Source organism: Hippopotamus amphibius, chromosome 2, assembly GCF_030028045.1.
Source record: "Hippopotamus amphibius kiboko isolate mHipAmp2 chromosome 2, mHipAmp2.hap2, whole genome shotgun sequence".
Taxonomy (NCBI): domain Eukaryota; kingdom Metazoa; phylum Chordata; class Mammalia; order Artiodactyla; family Hippopotamidae; genus Hippopotamus; species Hippopotamus amphibius.
Window position 1 is genome coordinate 13,878,793 of NC_080187.1, and position 18,751 is coordinate 13,897,543.

The 18,751-nt window shown below is 49.2% G+C and overlaps 1 protein-coding gene and 1 pseudogene across 8 annotated transcripts in view; both read right to left on the reverse strand.

Annotated features, from left to right (window-relative positions):
- Positions 1-3,429: 3,429 nt before the first annotated feature.
- LOC130844282 (40S ribosomal protein S4, X isoform-like) lies at positions 3,430-4,218 on the reverse strand (annotated as a pseudogene).
- Positions 4,219-8,134: 3,916 nt separating this feature from the next.
- The window catches only part of DAB2IP (DAB2 interacting protein), a 171,129-nt gene continuing 160,512 nt past the window's right edge, over positions 8,135-18,751 (reverse strand). For 5 of the 8 annotated variants that reach the window (XM_057721016.1, XM_057721014.1, XM_057721011.1 and 2 more), the window contains 3 exons: positions 17,433-17,626; positions 11,954-12,041; positions 8,135-11,106 (listed from right to left, as the gene is read on the reverse strand). In XM_057721016.1, the coding sequence (XP_057576999.1) occupies positions 10,939-11,106; positions 11,954-12,041; positions 17,433-17,626 (450 nt within the window). In that variant the 3' untranslated portion in view covers positions 8,135-10,938. The remainder of the gene's footprint in view (positions 11,107-11,953; positions 12,042-17,432; positions 17,627-18,751) is intronic. The other 3 variants (XM_057721017.1, XM_057721012.1, XM_057721015.1) reach the window with 2 other exon arrangements.

The following is an 18,751-nucleotide window of genomic DNA, read 5'->3' on the forward strand; positions in this document are numbered from 1 at the left end:
CAGGCTTCTCATTGCGGTGGCTTCTCTTGTTGTGGAGCATGGGCTCTAGGTACATGGGCTTCAGTAGTTGTGACACATAGGCTCAATAGTGGTGGCTTGGGCTCTAGAGCACATGGGTTTCAATAGTTGGAGCATGTGAGCTCAGTATTTGTGGCACATGGGCTTAGCTGCTCTGTGACATGTGGGATCTTCCTGGACCAGGGATCAAACCCATGTCCCCTGCATTGGCAGGTGGATTCTTAACCACTGCACCACCAGGGAAGTCCCTGCAAATAGATTTTTAAAACTAAGCTAGAATCCTTCTGGACATACGATTCTGTTATCAGCTTTTACACCTAATATATTATTAACGTCTTTCAATGTCATTTACTATTCTTCTACAAATGTAATGGGTGCATAGTGTTTTATTATATGGATATGTTTTATTTATTTTTAAATGGCTCCATATCAAAACAAGAAATAAAAACTGGTCATAAAATATTCAAACAATAATAGTAATATAAAGTAATATAAAGTAGAAAGTGCAGGTCCTCCTTTCCACCCTGCTGAGCCCCATTCCTCAGAGGAAGTTACCGTTAACAGTATGTGTTTGCTTCTACATGGTTCTTCTATGTAACTTATTATATGTGATGTAATTCATTTAATTTTCTTTAAAGGAATGGGTACACCAATCTACTGCTTGCTTTTCATACATAATATACCATGAACATCATTCCAAATCTATCTATCCTTTTTAAATTTGATTCTAAAAATTGAACTATAACTGATTTACAATATTGTTAATTTCAGGTATACAGCAAAGTGATTCAGTTACATGTGTATGTGTGTATATATGTATAAATCCTTTTTCAGATTCTTTTCCATCATCAGTTATTATAAGATATTCAGGATAGTTCCCTATGCTATACACTATATATGTGTGTATATATATATATGGTCTTTATCCATTCATCTGTTGTCTTTTTCTTGGTTTTTTTGTTGTTGTTGTTGTTTTTTTAGTTGCAGTATAGTTGATTTACAGCGTTGTGTTAGTTTCAGGTGTATAGCAAAGTGATTCAGTTTTATATATAATATATATATTCATTTATATTTATATAATTTCTTTTTCAGATTCCTTTCCATTATAGATTATTACAAGTTATAGACTATAGTTCCCTATGCTATACAGTAGGTCCTTGTTGCTTATCTATTTTATACATAGTAATGTGTGTCTGCTAATCCCAAACTCCTCGTTTATCCCTCCCTGCTCCCTTTTCCCCTTTGGTAACCGTAAGTTAGTTTTCAATGTCTGTGAGTCTATTTCTGTTTTGTAAACAAGTTCATTTGTATCATTTTTTTAGATTCCACATATAAGCGATATCATATATTTGTCTTTCTCTGACTTACTTCACTTAGTATGATAATCTCTAGGTCCATCCATGTTGTTGCAAATGGCATTATTTCATTGTTTTTCATGGTTGAGTAATAGTCCATTGTGTATATATACCACATCTTCTTTATCCATTCATCTGTTTATGGGCATTTAGGTTGCTTCCATGTCTGGGCTATTGTAAATAGTGCTGCAATGAACATTGGGTGCATGTATCTTGTTGAATTAGAATTTTCGCCTTTTTCAGATATATGCCCAGGAGTAGGATTACTGGATCATGTGATGAACTAGTTTTAGTTTTTTAAGGAATCTCCATACTGTTTTCCATAATGGCTGTACCAATTTACATTCCCACCAACAGTGTAGAAGGGTTCCCTTTGCTCTACACCCTCTCCAGCATTTATTATTTGTAGACTTTTTTGATGATAGCCATTCTGACCAGTATGCGGTGATACCTCATAGTTTTGATTTACATTTCTCTAATAATTAGTAATGTTGAGCAAATTTTCATGTGTCTATTAGCCATCTCTATGTATGTCTTCTTTGGAGAAACCTCTATTTAGGTCTTTTGCCCATTTTTTGATTGGATTGTTTGGTTTTGTTTTATTGAGTTGTATGAGCTGTTTGTATATTTTGGAAATTAATCCCTTGTCAGTTGCATCATTTGCAAATATTTTCTCCCATTTCATAGGATGTCTTTTCGTTTTGTTTACAATTCCCTTTGCTGTTATCCATTCTTTTTAACGCACAAGAATCAAGAAGTCACATTTGGCTCTTGGCTTGAGCAACTGGGAGGATGGCAGAGCCATTTTGGTGGGTTAGGAAATGGAGGAAGAGGTTTTGGGGTCATATCAAACCTGATGCTAAGTGGACACGGGCCCTGTGAAGGGCTCAGGGAGCAGTGGAGCTGGGTATAAAAATGTGGGAGTTGTGAGCAGAGAATGGATGGTATGTAAGACACTGCAATGGTCCCTGCTGCCGAGGAGGAGCCACACGTGGAGAAAGGGTGTGTGCTCTCCAGTTTACCCCAATCCCCACCTCTCCCTGATGTCTCTCAACACTGGGTCTGTGTGTCCTCTGATGTGGGCCTGCTTCCATCACTCACATTACTGCCACATCACTGAGGCTTTGTGCTTTGCACTGTCAAGGGGTGTTCAGAAAAATCACCCAAAGTTGGAATTAAGGCAAAAGGAGGCCAGCTTGTCATCCCAGTGTCCCACTGGAGTATTGCTAAGAGGACCATCCTGGGACTATTCTATCATCTGGGGGACTACATCTTTATTTGACTTCCCATTCACTACGTATGTATGTACATAGCATGTGAATTACGTGTTCACTTGTGGATTTTTGGAACCCCCCCCCATTGATTATGGTTTTACAGCCCTGTAGGGCATTAACTTGACTGTAGCCAGAGAACAGCACATGATCACGCTGATTTGTCTCACTGTAACTTCACCATTTCTTACCAGGATCTCTCACAGAGATTCCCCACCAGGAATTTTCAGGAACACCAGTCTCTCTCTTCTCTCCAGAGCCATGGTTCCCATCTCCTCGCTTAGGCCCATGTATTCAGTTGCCCCTTCCTTCCTCTGAGCTCCTGGCTAAGGCCAGCATGGATCCACACAGCTCTGGTGCATTTGGGAATTATGACACTGCACCCTGGAGGAACTCTGTTTCCATCCATTGTGCTGGATGTATTCCATCCTGAACACTTGAGTTCTTCCTTCACTCTGGAAAATATGATTTTATGATTGCTTTGATCATTTTCTCCTTTCCTTTTCTTTTCCCTCCTTTAGGAATTCCTAGTAGTTGGATGTTGGATATTCCAGATTGAGCTTCTCAATTTTTTCCCTGTCACTCCCATTTTTTTTTAATTTATTTTATTGAAGTACAGTTGATTTATAATTTGTGTTAATTTCTACTGTACAGCAAAGTGATCCAGTTATACACACACACACATATTCTTTTTCATATTCTTTTCCATTGTGGGTTTTTTTTTTTTAATGTGGTATTATCTTTAAGTACAAAGACTATTCCAATCAGGTCACCAAGAGATCATTTTATTCACTTCTCTGTTTGGTGGCCAGTCTTTTGTCTTTCTCCTCAGCAATGGTAAGGTGGATACCCTTTCCATGGGGAAGAGAGATCCATGGTTTTTTGCCTTTGCCAATAACAAAAATGTTGGAGAGCTGGGTGGCAAAGCTGTTGCCATTGGCATCTTTCATATGAACAACATCAAAGGAACCAGGATGTCTCTCCCAGTTGGTGATCACACCAATTCTTCCCAGGTTAGCACCTCCAGTCACCATGCACAGGTTACCAGTGTCAACTTTGATGAAATCAGTCATCTTGTCAGTCTCCAAATCAATTTGAATGGTGTCACTCACTTTGATGAGGGGATCAGTGTAGCCAATGGTGCAAGCATCATGGGTTACCAGACCAGGGATTCCTTTTGTCCCCACAAAAATCTTTCTCACTTTGCACAACTTTTACTTGGCCTCCTCAGGTGTAATATGATGAAGAGCAAAGCAACCTTTGGTGTCATAGATCAGATGAAAATTCTCTCTAGTCTTGTCAATGCTGATGACATCCATAAAACCAGCAGGATAGGTTCTATCAGTGTGGACCTTGTCATCAATCTTAATGAAACGCTGCATGCAGATCTTCTTTACTTCATCTCCTTGTTAGGGCATACTTAAGTCTGTTCCTTAGGAAAATGATTAGTGGGAGACATTCCCTCAGCTTGGGGGGACAAGTAGATGGACGAGGAGCAAACACACCAGTTTATCCAGCATGCAATGCTTTGGAGCTGCTACACACTTCAGCTGCTTCTTGGGACCATGAGACATGGCTGCACTGGGCACAAAAAGAGCTCCATTGTGGTTTATCACAGGATATTGAATATAGTTCCCTGTACTATACAGTAGGACCTTGTTTATCCATTCTATATATAATAGTTTGCATCTGCCTATCCCAAACTCCCAATTTATCCCTCTCCCACCCCACCCTCCCCATTGGCAACCACAAGTCTGTTCTTTACATCTGTGAATCTGTTTCTGTTTTGTAGATAAGTTCATTTTGTGTCGTATTTTAGATTCCACATATAAGTGATATATGGTATTTGTCTTTCTCTCTCTGACATCATGTAGTATGAAAATCTCCAGGTCCATCCATGTTGCTGCAGATGGCATTATTTCACTCTTCTTTATGGCTGAGTAGTATTACATTTTATATATGTACCACATCTTTATCCTTTCATGATGGCCATTTTGACCAGTGTGAGGTGGTTCCTCATTTTAGCTTTGATTTGCATTTCTCTAATAATTAATGATGTTGAGAATATTTGCACATGCCTGTTGGCCATCTGTGTGTCTTCTCTGGAGAAATATCTATTCGGGTCTTTTGCCCATTTTCCGATTGGGTTGTTTTTTTGTTATTGAGTTGTATGGGCTGTTTGTGTGTTTTGGAAACTAAGCCCTTCTCAGTTGCATCATTTGCAAATATTTTCTCCCAGTCCACAGGCTGTCTTTTCATTTTGTTTATGGTTTCCTTTGCTACACAAAAGCTTGTAAGTTTGATTAGGTCCTGTTTATTTTTGCTTTTATTTCTATTGCCTTGGGAGACTAAGAAAACATTTGTATGATTTATGTCAGAGAATGTTTTGCCCATATTCTAAGACTTTTATGGTGTCTCGTCTTAAATACTTAAAGCTTTAAGCCATTTTGAGTTTATTTTTGTGTATGGTGTGGGGGTGTGTTCTAACTTTATTGATTTACATGTGGCTGTCCAACTTTACCACCAGTTTGCTGAAGACACTGTCTTTTCTCCATTGTATATTCTTGTCTCCTTTGTCAAAGATTAATTGACCATAGGTATATGGGTTTACTTCTAGGCTCTTTATTATGTTCCATTGATCCCTATGTCTGTTTTTGTGCCGATACCATGCTATTTTGATTACTGTAGCTTTGTAGTATTGTCTGAAGTCTGAGTCTTACTCCTATTTTCTATTTCTAGAAGAATGTCTCAACTTTGTATTCCATAAATCCTATTGGATATTTTATTTTTGTCAGTAGCCCTTTTGTGATCTAGGTTTTTTTTCATAGCATCCTATTCTTGTTTTATTTCCATGGGGATATTATAGTTTGGGGAGGGGTTTGTTTTTTAATGTTCTCTTTCCTGCATTGTCTCTGTTTCCTGTTTCCTTTCTTGGGCTGGTTGATTTGGCCTCTCCTTTGAAACTTTCTTTTCTTCTTCTTTTTTTCTTTTTTTGAGCTGTTATATTTGAAAATGGGCTTTGTTAGCATTAGCAAAGCAAAGGCCCGGAGAAATTCCTATCTAGTTTCTTTTATTTGTTGGACACTTTCCTAACTGTCAGAGGGGTCCTGGCCATCTGTGCTATTTGTGTGTGTGTGTGTGTGTGTGTGTGTGTGTGTGTGTGTGTGTGTGTATGCATGCGCCCACAACACACTGATCAGTGAGTGTTGTTATAGGATGTTGGGACAGTGATGCAGTCTTTGCATTGAGAAGTATCTGGAGGTCTTTTCTCCGAAGCCAGTTTTTCCAAATAAGAATGTTCCAGTCAGCTACCTGGGGGACAGCCTGGCCTTTGGCATTCTGGGAGCCATGAAGATGCTTGGGGGCTGGGCACTTGTGGGCAGACACTCACTTCACCCCTCCCCCCGCTTTCAGACCTGTACCTCACAGAGCCCTCTGCTCTGCCTGGTGTCCCCATGTCCAGAGTCTACCTGGCTCAATTCCTCCAGGGAATAAATGTCCAGTTCCTTACAAGATGAGGCTGTAAAGAGGGGTTTCCTGGCTGTGCAGAACAGAGGGAGGAGGCTGGGGCCTGGTTTTGTTTCCAACCTGGTACCCTTGCTTGGCCTCCCATCATGCTGGGACCCCATAGGGTTGATCAGCTCATTTCCGGCTCATCTCTCCCTCTGCTAATTTAGTCAACACTCTTTCATCAACCTCCATCTGCCAAAGCTTTTCAAATTCTCTTATATACTGCTATCTCCTCCCACATTAATTCTGTCCTTATGAGTGATAATCTTTTCAGCCCTTTCCTGTCAGTATAGTGGTGCTTAGAAAGGAAGAGAGATAAATGCATGTCATCAATATACATTGTTTAATAAGAAGACTATTTCTTTTAAAAACCTAATCCTACTGAGTCAATATTGTTTAAACTTTCTGACAGAAGAAAAACTAAGTAAACATTTTTTAGTGATCTCTAGTTTTACTGCTCCAAGGCACAGGATGTGGCCCAAACTGTTTCTTTGGCCAGCTTTCTGAGGTTTTCATTTCTCGATATATGCAGTCAGCTTTGGGTAATGTTCCAAGCACACTCGAAAGAAGGTATGTTCTCTCTCGGGTGAAAGCTTGATGTATCCCTGCTTATTAAACCATATTAATTATTAAAATCCTCTGGGTTCTTATCATCTCCTTGATCTGTCATAAACTAATACTGGTGGTGTGTTAGTCTCAAATGCAATTGTATTTTTGTCGATTTTTCCTTTTGCATTTCCAGCAGGTTTTGCTTTCTGCTTGATGCGCCTTAGTCTCTACGTGGAGGTTCGTGGCGTTGACACCTTCGTTATAAATGCCTCTGTCAGCATGAAATGACTTTTCTTTGAATTCTATGTTTACAGAGCATCACCCCAGCAGAGGGGCCAGCTTGGGGACCAGGGTCAGTGGTACGGAAGCACGGAGATGGCCCACGGGTTTGGCAATGAGGCAATGGAGGTGTGAAAGGCGAGTCAAGTTACAGAGGACTGGGGAAAAGGCAGGAGGCTGGAGGCAGAGGAGATGGCAGGTCCCTGCAGGCAGTAAGTATACTTTAAAAAATGTTGTCTAAAGGGAAGAAAACCCAGCCTGGAGCAGGTGAGGAGCAGGTGGAGACCTGGTATTTTAAATGTTGTGCAAAACAGTGGTAGGGGCTGAAGAGGGGGCCAGGGGCTGCCTCGGGAAGGAAGGGGGTCCCCTCCTCTCCTGCGGCTGCTGCAGGGAAGGAAGCAAGGGTGAGGGCCGGGGCACCTGGCTGGCAGTGAGTCAGGGCAGGGTCAGAGGGTCACTGCCGGTGTCTTCCCGCAGTGGGCTAGGAGGATGGCTCTAGCAGGGGAAGCGTCTGGCAGGGAGGTCTGAGAAGAGGTACAGGTTTGGCTGAACTGCAGTGAAGAATGAGGCAGGGAGGCCTCGCTGAGAGGTGAGACGGGAACCCATAAGGGCGCGGTCTGAAATGGTGTTTTTTTCTTTCTCCTGCAGTGCTCACCTGTCCCCTGTGCAGGGTGCAGCCGGAAGGGGCTCGGGCACTGGCTTGTTCCCAACAAAGGCCCTGGGTTCAGCTTGGCAGGTGTGTCTGGGCCACGTGTCGGGGCTTCTCAAGTATCAAGAGGCTTGGGTTTAAGTCTAGCTCAGCCACAGTGGGCTGATGACCCTGGGGAAACCTCTCTTCCCTCCTGGAGTCAGACTTCAGGGGCTGGGGAAGCAGAGTCTGGCAGGAGCTGGTGTCTGCTGCAGGGAAACACAGGCGCCGCACTCTGGGAGACTAAAAAGTCAGAGCCAGAGGTAGGGGAGACCCTAGCCTGGAAGAAGACGGGGCAATACCAGGTCACCTGGGGTCTCCTCTGCCCACAGCTGCCAACAGGTGCTGCACCAAGTGCTGGGGTCCCCTGGTCAAGAACAGTATGAGCCCACAGTGCAAGTCCCCCCTGGAAAAGCTCTTGTGGCACAGCTGGATGGAGAGGTGAGGCAGGCTTAAAATAGCTAAATAAATCTTTAATATTTCTAATTGCAAATGTACAGAAATTGCACAGCCACACAGTCTTAACACCAACAACTTTCTCTGTACATTATTACATAGTTAGAGTCACAGCTGGAGGGAGGCACTCCGGCCAAGACTCCAACGTTTGCATTTTTTCTTTTTCACATACTTACAAAAGGGGGGGCAGGGAGGTGGAGTGGGGGCTGGGGGCGGCTTGGGGGAGTGTGTAGAAAAGAGGGGCTGTTTCCCTGGACGGCCTGCCTTCTGCAGACGGACGGGGTGGGAGGAGGAGAGGTGTACCCCGGGGCAGATGCTCTGCAGGGTGGAGGGCACCTGGAGCTCTGGCCCTGGTTCCCCACCCCCCTTCTGGGCGGTTGGAAAGAGTCTTCACTTATAGGAAGTTTGGCAGTTTCCTTCACCCTAAACATAAAAGTTAAGCAAAAAAAGTCAGGCCTCTCTGTGTTGGTAGGAGAGGGGCAGGGAGCACCTTCTCCAGCAGGGCTGGGCCTGGGTCTCCCCGAGCAGGGACTGCCTTCCCTGACCCCTCCCTCCAGGGTGCGGGTTCAGTGTTGACCCAGGAGGGGCGCGTCCCCACCACCCGCCAAGCACGCTGCACAGCCGACAAAGTGCCACAAGCAGGGGAAACCCCAACACCCAAATCCCCGGCCTCTGCCTCCTGCCCAATACTGTTCTCTAGATTACAAATAAAATAAAAACCATCGGAGAGCAGCAGTCCCGGGCAGCCCTCGGCAGCACCAGGACTAAAGGACTATGTACAACCGTTAGGTGAAATAGTTACATTACAGTCAAACACCAAGAACATTTACAAAAATCGTCAGACTTGCAATTCAGATAAAAATCTGTGAAGAGTCTGTACACTTTTACAGTTTTTGCACTAGGTAAATAAGGCTCTCGGCCTGAGAGCTCCCAACCCAGGCCCAGGGCCGCCAGCACCGGCCACCACTGGCCTCCTGAGCCCGGCGGTCCAGGCCCTGGGAACCTCCCCCGTATTGCTAAGAGGCGCTCAGTCCGAGGTCGCCCAACGAGGCATCGGTGAGAGGGGGTGGGGGAGAGGAGGGGAGGGCTCCCTGGGCAGTGGTGGTGGGCTGGGGGGCGGGGGGTGAGACAGAACCAGAGGAAGCCATCCCCAGGGCCAGCAGAGGAGTGGGGCAGGGCCTCAGCCCCCAGGGCCTGCCTTCCTGAGGTCTCCGACCCTTGGGGGTCCCGCCCTCTCCCCACAAGCAGGTCTCTGGGCTGACTGAGCTGGTCTCACCCCAGGACCAGGTGCAGTGTGGTCTGAGCCCCCCGCTGTGCTCCCCTTCCTGGGGGGGCTCTGGGGCAACCCAGGCCCTGGCAGTGTCTCCAGCCCCAGAGGCAGGAAGGCGTCGCCCCAGCCTCCCACGGCTGAGGCAGCGGGGTGGCTCCTGGCTGTGGGGCGAACGCCCCAGCTCTCGCCCGAGATTCCCCAGGGCCAGGGGTGGGAACAGGGAGGGACGAGAGAGACCCACGCTCCTGCCCACCTATGTCCCGCACTGGGGGGCGGGGAGGGCTGATAAGCTACAGGACAGCCTAGAGCTGAGGGAAACCGGCCCCAGCCGTGGGCGAGCCCCTCCCCTGTCTGCAGTGCCCGGGTCCTCGGCTGGGCCCGGGAGGGGTGAGGAGAGGCCGGCTGCACGCACGGGCGGGTGCGGGCTGCTGCTGTCTTGGAGAGGGAGCAAGTCTAACATCCTCCAGGGCCGCTATTTCCCATGCAGTGCGCACGCTCAATTTAAAAGGCCCCTGTGTTCCAGCAAGCGAGCAAGCGGGCTTTTGTTTCTAATGCATACTGTGAAAGGAAAAAAAATCACAGTTATCCACCTTCTCAGGGCCTGGGGGCATTAGAATTTTTTTTTAACCATCCATCAGGAACGCTCAGCCTGTCTCTTAGGGGGAGCACCCCCGGGCCACTCCCGGCAGGGCCACCGTGCCCGGGTGCGCTAGCTCCGGGAGAAGGGCTGGCACCACACCGTGACGCCTGGGCCAGCTCCGCCCAGATCTTTGGCTTCAGGGGCCCCAGAGCATCAGCCTGGGCCCACGCGGCAAGTGAGGGAGGCTCTGGGTCTTCCCACAGGTACGAGGGCCCAGAAGGAAGAGCGGCGGTCCTCACTGGGTCCATCTGACAGAGCAAGGGAGGGAGGGAGGGCGCAGAGTCTGGGGACAGGCGTGGGGGCGCGTCCTCAGGTCCTCACGGGCAGGACGGGTCCCCACATGCGCAGCGGCAGGTGCTCAGGGTGGAGGCGGCTGGGGGACCCAGCACTCTGACAGCTCCATCCTCCCCACCCCCTCCCTGCCTGCGGACCGCCCTGGCAGCTCCTGGAGCTCAGGGGCAGGTCGCACAGGGCAGGGCCCGGCCGTCCTGGGGAGGGGAGGCCACGGGAGCAGCCCCTGGCTCTCCGACCCTCCACCTCTCCGGGCAGCAGCCTCCCTGGGGAGGGTGCAGGGGTACGTGCCCTCGGCCAGGTCAAGGAGGAAAGGTGACGCACACCACATTCCACACCCAACAGAAAACTGCGGCAGGCCCCGCCCGCGCCAGGCTGTGCCCACGCCCCAGCCCGCAGTCTCTCTGGCCTGCACGGAACACGCTTCTCGGGAGCGGGCTGCTGTCCCCGCTCACGCTGCGTCAGTCTCTCGCGGCTCCCTCTGTGGCCGCCTCCTGGACCGCGGGTGGAGGGGGAGGCGAGCCTCGGCCTCGGGCCCCCGGTGCTGGGGCTGCTCCTCCCCAGGCTGAGACCCCGCCCTGGGCCACCACAGTCCTCCCTCCTCGGGCAGGTTAACAATTGCTGCTGTTTCTGAACTCGCCGTTCTCAGTAATCTGCAATTTGGTGGGGTTGGTGGGGGAGATGCCGTTACGGGCTTGCATGCTGTACCTCTCTTTCAGCTGCGTCAGGGCGCTCATGAGGCGGGCGTTGGCAGCGTCCAGGGAGGCGATGCGCTTCTCCTGTGGACAGAGAGGGCGTCAGCTGGGGGCGTGGAATGGGCTCTTGGGCCAAAGACGGTCCGTGTTGGGAAAGGGATCTCCCTGGAGCTGTGTCCACCTACAAGAAGCGCTGGGAGAGGGGAGGTGGCCTGGGGGACACCACGTGTGAAGGATGGGAAAAGCACCGAGGCGGCAGTGGTCCTGCTGGGGAGGAGGCAGCCTCGCCATCGTGGACCAAGACCTCCTAGAGCCTGCCTTCCTCGTGTCTCTACTTCATCACCTGCTTCTCACCCAAACGGAGCAGCCCCAATGGTGTCATGCACCAGCTCGTTCATGTGTGTGTGCATGTGTGTGTGTGTGTGTAACACAGAGGTCACAGCTCCCTGTCAGCCTGTGCAGTTTCCAAACTGAGCAAAGCCTGGCCCTGGAGAGAAAAAGGGCGCAGACCTGGGTGAAGGAGACTGGAAGCCAGAGTCTCTTAACTGTCTCCCCTCTCACTGCAACTGGGAAGCCACAACCCTGAACAAGAGCTCCCCTGCTCCCTTTCCCCAGACTGATGTCACCCCCAACCTTCCCCATTCCCTTCCCAATAGCTTCCACTCTTTGGTCAGAATCCCTGGTGAAAGGCAATACCCACCAAGCTGCCCCTGCAGGGGAGGAGTTGCCCCACCCTTTTCATAGCCTGTCTTAGTGAGCTTGTGGTCCACTGAGACCCTCAAGTCTGACTTCTTGGAGCAGAGATCCTGATTTCCTATCCTCCTTAGCTTTCGCAGTGGGGTATGACTGAGGATGTGAAGAAGCCGGTCACCCCCTCCTTATCCCAGATCCTTTAACACCTGTGGCTGAGCAAAAGGCCAGAGCCCCACACCTGGGCATCAATGATCTTCTGTTTGGAGTCTACAGCTGCTTGCATCTCTGCGTGGTCCTTCTTCAGCTCCTCCTCCACTGACATCAACCTGTTACCAGAGACAAGGACAGTCAGGCTGGCATTTGAGGGTGCAAGTGAGGAGGTGGGTGTGGGGCTGGTGAGAACAAGCCATCATACTGCACAGAGGGGACATAGTGGAGAGCCCCTCCTCGGGCCGCAGACTCACCTCCCGCACTTGCCTGGGACAGAGCCCTTCCAGCTGGCCCCCAACAATGGACACAGGCTGAGCATCCTCCTTCCTTACACTTCACTGACCCCTGATTTGTTCCCAAATCCCCAGAAGTCCCTGGGGCTGCCCCTTTCTTGATGTTTTTCCAGGAGACAAGAGGGTGGGAGTGGGTGTTAGATCCTCATCAGTCACACCCCGGAGCCAGGAAGGTGGTGTAACATCATAAGACCTGTGGTTTGAGTGGGAAACAAAGGCCCTGAAAGGCTCTAGAGCCTTCTCCACCCGCTCTGTATTTGCTGAGCCTACGCTGGGCACTCGACATGCCAAGGTGAAGTCACAGGACAGTAGGGACATGGGCAGGGAGACAGTAGCCACACTCTGCATAGGAAGCTCGGGGCCACGGGAACAGAGAAGAGGAGGTAGCTAACTGTCCTGGAGGGTAGGCTGGGGGTGCACATATTGAACTGGACAGCTGAAGGACAAGCAAGGTCTGCCGGCTGGGTAATGAGCAGGGAGGACATGAGGAACACCATCTACGGGAACTCAGAATTAGGGCCAGTGTGGGCCTGTCACCAGCTGCTCCTTCCCTGAGACCCTTTCTGGCCTCACCCTGCTTGTCTCTCACGCACCTGCCACTCACTGTGGATCACTCCCACTTTCCTTCTCTCTTCCTTCAGCTGTCAGACCCCACACTCCCTGGGTTTGCATCCTAGCTCCCAGGCCACTGCACCGCAGATACCTTGTCCTATCTGCCCCCAGGACGTCAGGGCTCCACAGGGCTCTGCCTCAGCCAGCCATTCTTCTTGCTCTACACTCTTCTCAGATGAGTTCACCTAATGCTTTACTTCTGTCTCTACCCGCACAACTTCTCCAGCCCAACAGAGCATCTAACCCCCAGGCGAGCACTTAGTCCATTTCACAGCAGATGCACAGGGAGGTCAACAGTGCTGGGGCAGGTACCACACAGGGCCGTCATAAAAAGCCAGTGAGATCGGGGTGAGGAGGAAGGGGTGTGGGATCATGCCAAGGGGGGTTCTTTGTCACAGGAAGGTAAGACATTGAACACAGCCTGTAAGAAAGGGGGGTGGGAGGGACGGAGAAAGGGGGAGAGACTTCTGCTCCCAGCTGTGGTGAAATAACACGCACTGGATTTAACCTCCTGCCATAAAAAAAATCAAACTAGAAAACTGGACAAAATATAAGAAACAAAGGTTTCCAGACACTGAAAAACAGGCAGTCCAGTCCAGTCCAGTGACTGCTAAGAGAAGGGAACACAGGAGGTAAGCCCCGCCCACTGCTGGGAGTGTCCAGGCCAGCAAAGGAGGGATGTGATCACATGGAGTCAAGGAGACCCTGGGAGGACAGAGGGGTTGGAGAGGGAGGGGGGGCACCAAAGCTTTTTCGGGGCAATGCCAGAGAGGAGGAAATGCAGAGAGGACTCTGCCTGTCTCCTGAGCGGTCCCCTGGGGCTTTGGCTGAGGACTGGTCTGCAGGCTTGTGAGAAAACAGCCAGGCCAGGGCACGCGCCACTGGAAAGGAGTACACAAAACAACCCCAAGAACAGTTTCTGATCCTTCTAGGCAGTGTGGAAAAACATACTAACACAGGAGGCACCAAGTAAAATCCCCAGAAAGAAACGGCCTCAACAGCGGAGCCAGATTAGGCCTAAAGACTGTCCAGGACCCACCCCAACAAAGCTTAAAAGTAAGCCTCAAAAGAATCGAATTGATTCTTTTAACCTCATTGTGTCCCAGAACAAAGCCCCCAAATATTTAAAGGAACACAAAACATCCAGGAGCTACACAAAAATCACAATGTCTGGCATCCAACCAAAAATCACCAAGCACACAGAGAAGGAGGAAAACCCAAAATCAGAAAGAAGAGCAATGAAAACAGACTCAGGAATGTCAGATGACAGAATTGGTACATGAGGACATTAATACAATGTTATAAACATGTTCTACATGTTCAAGAAAATGGAGAGTGGTGTGAGCATGATGAGAAGTGGATGGAATTTAAACAAAACTGAAAGCTTAGAGGCAAAAATACAACATCTGAAATGAAAAAATACTGGACAGGATTAACAGCGGATGAGACACAGAGGAAGAAATGATTAGTGAACTTGGAAACACTGTAATAACCTAAGATAAAATGCAGAAAAAAATTAAAAAAAAGAAAACAACAGAGCATCAGTGAGATGTGGGACAATATAAAGCAGTCTAACGTATGTGCAAAGTCCCAGAAAACAGACTAAGGAGGCTGAACTCTCCACCCATAGATCCAAGAGCTCAACAAACCCAAGAAACACGAAGAAAACACATCAAGACACTTCATAACTAAATGGCTGGCAATCGATGACAAAGAAAAAAAACTTTAAATTAGCCAGAGGAAAAAAGATACTATCAGAGGCCCTACTAGTATAGCCCAGGTAAGGGCAAAGTCGGGCCCACTGCTAGTTTTGGTAAATAGCCACACCACGTGCATACTTCTGCTAAAACAGCAGAGTTATGTAGTTGTGATAGACACCACATGGCTTGCAAAGCCTAAATATTTATTATTATTTCTGCCCCTTTATGGAACTTTCCAATCCCTGCCCTAAAGCAACAACAAGACACAGCTAAATATGCCAATAAAGGAGATAAAATAGAATCATAAAAAATACTCAGTTGGGACTTCCCTGGTGGTGCAGTGGTTAAGAATCCACCTGCCATTGCAGGGGACGTGGGTTTGATCCCTGGTCCGGGAAGATCCCACATGCTGCAGAGCAACTAAGCCCATGTGCCACAACTACTGAACCCACGTGCCAAAACTACTGAAGCCTGCTCGCCTAGAGCCTGTGCTCTGCAACAAGAGAAGCCACTACAATGAGGAGCCCGTGCACCACCACTAAGAGCAGCCCCCACTCACCACAACTAGAGAAAGCCCCGCGCATTAACGAAGACCCAATGCTGCCAATAAATAAATAAATAATTTTATTTTCAAAAGTACTCAATCTAAAAGAGGGCAGGAAAAGGAACAAAACAGATGGTACAAATAGAAAACAAGCAGCAAGATAACAGGTTTAAATGTAATTATACTGACAATTACATTAAATGTAAATAGTCTAAACATTCTAATTAAAAGGCAGAAACTGTCAGATGAGATAAAAAGCAAGAACAATAAGGTGTCTGTAACAAACTCACTTTATATAGAGGGACATAGTTGGATTAAAAGTATAAGGATGAAAAAGGATATACCAGGCTAATACCAATCAAAAGAAAGGTAGGGCAGCTGTCCTAACATCAAACAAAGTAGATTTCAGAGCAAGGAATTTTACAAGGGATACAGAAGGTGATTTTATAATGATAAAGAGGTCAGCTCATCAACAGCACGTAACAAGCCGTAATGTGTATGCATCTAAGAATAGAGTTTCAGTGAACATAAAGTAAAAACCAACAGAAATGAAAGGAGAAACAGACAAATCCATAATTATGATTAGAAACTTCATTATCCTTTTCTCAATAATTGACAGAAGAACAGTAAGCAAGTACACAGAAAAACCAGTAAGGATACAGGAGACTCGAACAACGCTATCGACCAAATTGACCTGACTGACGTTTGCAGGAGGGAGGAAACACCAGGCTTGGTTAGTAGAAATAAATGTGTTAAGCAAGCCACTGAGTTCAGGAAAGCATGCACCTCTGAGAGAAGAGATAAGATGAGAAGGTGGTTAAGCTGAACAGTGTTTCTTTCTTGGAACCACACACATGAGGTGAGCCAAGAGCAGAGCTGGCAGTTAGGTGAACAGTGAGCTTCTAGTCACCCTGATGATAGGCGCTCTGCTCGTGCTAACCATTTTATAAAGAAGAAACCCACAGGTAAATCCATCAAATAATCAGGAGCAGAGAAACAGGTGGTCTAAATAGGAGGCATTAAGAAAGGATTTTTACAGTGGACAAAGCATGAGGCCAGGTGGGAAACATCCCAGCTACTACACACCTGCTAAATCTATCCTGATGACAGGCTCTTGTACCATGTAAACAAACAAGCTGAAAATCCACACTGTCTCCTCTTACACCTGGTATTACTGTCATAAGAAAGTAAGCTCCACGACTGGGACCCTGTGGGCTGGTCTGAGTGCTACACGTTGCTTGCAGACATGCAAGAGGGTGTATCCATTTTACCCGTGGCCAGAGCAGGAGAGAGAGGCGAATCAACACAGAAATAAAGATAAGCCATCAAGGGACTTCCCTGGTGGTGCAGTGGTTAAGAATCCACTTGCCAAAGCAGGGGACACGGGCTCCATCCCTGGTCTGGGAAGATTCCACATGTCGCGGAACAACTAAGCCCGTGCACAACAACTACTGAGCCTGCGCTCTAGAGCCCATGAGCCACAAACTACTGAAGCCCACGTGCCTAGAGCCTATGGTCTGCAACAAGAGAAGCCACCACAATGAGAAGCCCGAGCACCACAACTAAGAGTAGCCCCTACTAGCAGCAAGTAGAGGAAGCCCACGCTCGAGACAAAGATCTGACGCAGCCAAAAACAAATTAATTAAAAAAAAGATAAGCCATCAATAAAGATGAGAGCACTAAAGTCAATGGTCCACCTGGAAATCTTCCTGCATAACCCTCAGGCGGCTTAAAACTCAACATATCTAAAACTGGCATCACCTTCTCTCCCTCCCCATCCAAACTGCTCTTCTTCCAAAAGTCCCCATCTCAGTAACTGGCACCATGACACAGCCCAAATGCTCTTGGTTAAAAATGTGGGGGTCATTCTGGCTACTTCTTCCCTCTCACCTCCCACCCTCACCCACTGCATGTAACTGACATTCATTCCTCCTTTACCTGCCCCGGATTGGGCCCTCATCTTCTTTCCTGGCAACCCCCATCCAGCTTCTAAACTCCCCTGTGAGGGCTCACCAAGAAAACGTGACTCCCTGCAGGGACCCCCAGCCCTCTGCAGCTGCCTTGGCAGACCTCACCTGGGAGAGGCCAACTTTACATTCCACCATCAGCACACAATGTACCGCGTGGGCCCCACACTGAGGGCTACCTCCTGCCTCCAGGCCTGTGCCTTGCTGACCCCACCACCTCGGCCACTACTTCTCTCTCCACCCAGCTCCTCCTGCAGCTGAGCGGCCACGCCCTTGGATCCAGGGCCTCCCAGAGGGCAGAGGAGGGTTGCCCCACCCCCGTGCATGCGTGCCTGCAGGGCCCGAGCTGGGCCCAAGCTGGGCCGGAGCAGGCGCAGGCTGGTGCACTCACCTGCTGATGATGCCCTTCATCTGGATGTCCTTGTCCTCCTGCTGCCGTCGCAGCCGCTCCTCGCCCTCCTCCAGCCGTGCCTGATATTCCAGCACCAGCTTCTGGGTTGTCTCCTCCTGGCACTTGAACAGGGTCTCGTACTCCTCCAGCTTCTTGGTGGAGATGCGTAACTTGTCCTGCAGCACCGCCAGGTCCTGCCAGGAGGGCAGCGTGCCACGGGCACAGCACCCAGGACAGAAAGCACAGCCTCGTGAGCCCGGGCAGGGGCACAGGGTGGGAGACAGCCCGGCTTGGAAGGCCCTAGGGCCCATCACCACCCCAGCCCACTTCACATAGCGCGGAGACACCCAGGGAGCCCAGCCAGACAGGCCGGGGTGAGGCTTGACACCTGGCCCCTGTGTGAGGCTCTTCCACCCCCCAGCCTGCCCTACAGCTACAGATCAAACCAGATCTCAGAAGAGAGGGTCTTGAGCTTTTCATAATAAGCCTCCTGGGTACATTAAGGAGACCTGACAGTGCTCTGAGAGGTGGAGGCTCTACAGGAGGGAAATTGAGGCCCAAAAGGCCAGTGACCCAATCACATGGGGAGTAGAGTGACTGACTGATGGGGTGAGACGCTAGCTTTCCAGACTCAATTTGACCCTAAAGCTGTGGCAAGTCGCATGGGAAGTTGGGGGAAGAGATTAAAGGCGAAGTGGCCCAGGGTGCCCTGGACCTGACTCAGCCCAGCACTCAGCCTTTGGGAAAGAGGAGGGATGCGCAAAGCAGCAAGAGAAGCAGTGAGCTGGGAGCCTGTGCGAGCTGAACAGAGGGTGAGGTAGGGTCAACACCTGAATCAAGGGGCTGCAGGCTGGGGGCGGGGGGCGTGAGAATACAGGGAATGGGGGAGGCAGTAAGAGCCTCGGGCAATGGGAGCCCAATTCAGTCATCAGCAAAGGACTGCCAAAGGTCAGGAGGCAGCAAATCTAACTCCTGAAGCAAAGCTGGCCCCAGCGGAGAGCCCAGCTCTGGGAGAAACAGCCCCATCCTGGGTCTTCTGCTCGGCTGGTCGGAGCAGGGTTGGGAGGGCCCTCCCTGACAGAGGCAGGACCAGGTATCCAAGGAGCTCGAGGGAACTCCAGGATTTGCCTGCGAGGGTTAATGGCAAAGAAAGTGAGAGAAACAGTAGCTCACTGGGCCAAAGAACAAGGAAAGAGAACACTCCAGCTGCAGCCTGACCCTTGACATCATTCAGGCAATCCTTGTAATTCACAGAGGGAAGGTAGCCTCAGAAAGGCACAGAGCCTGGCCCCAGACTCACACAGGGAGACTGGGGTGAG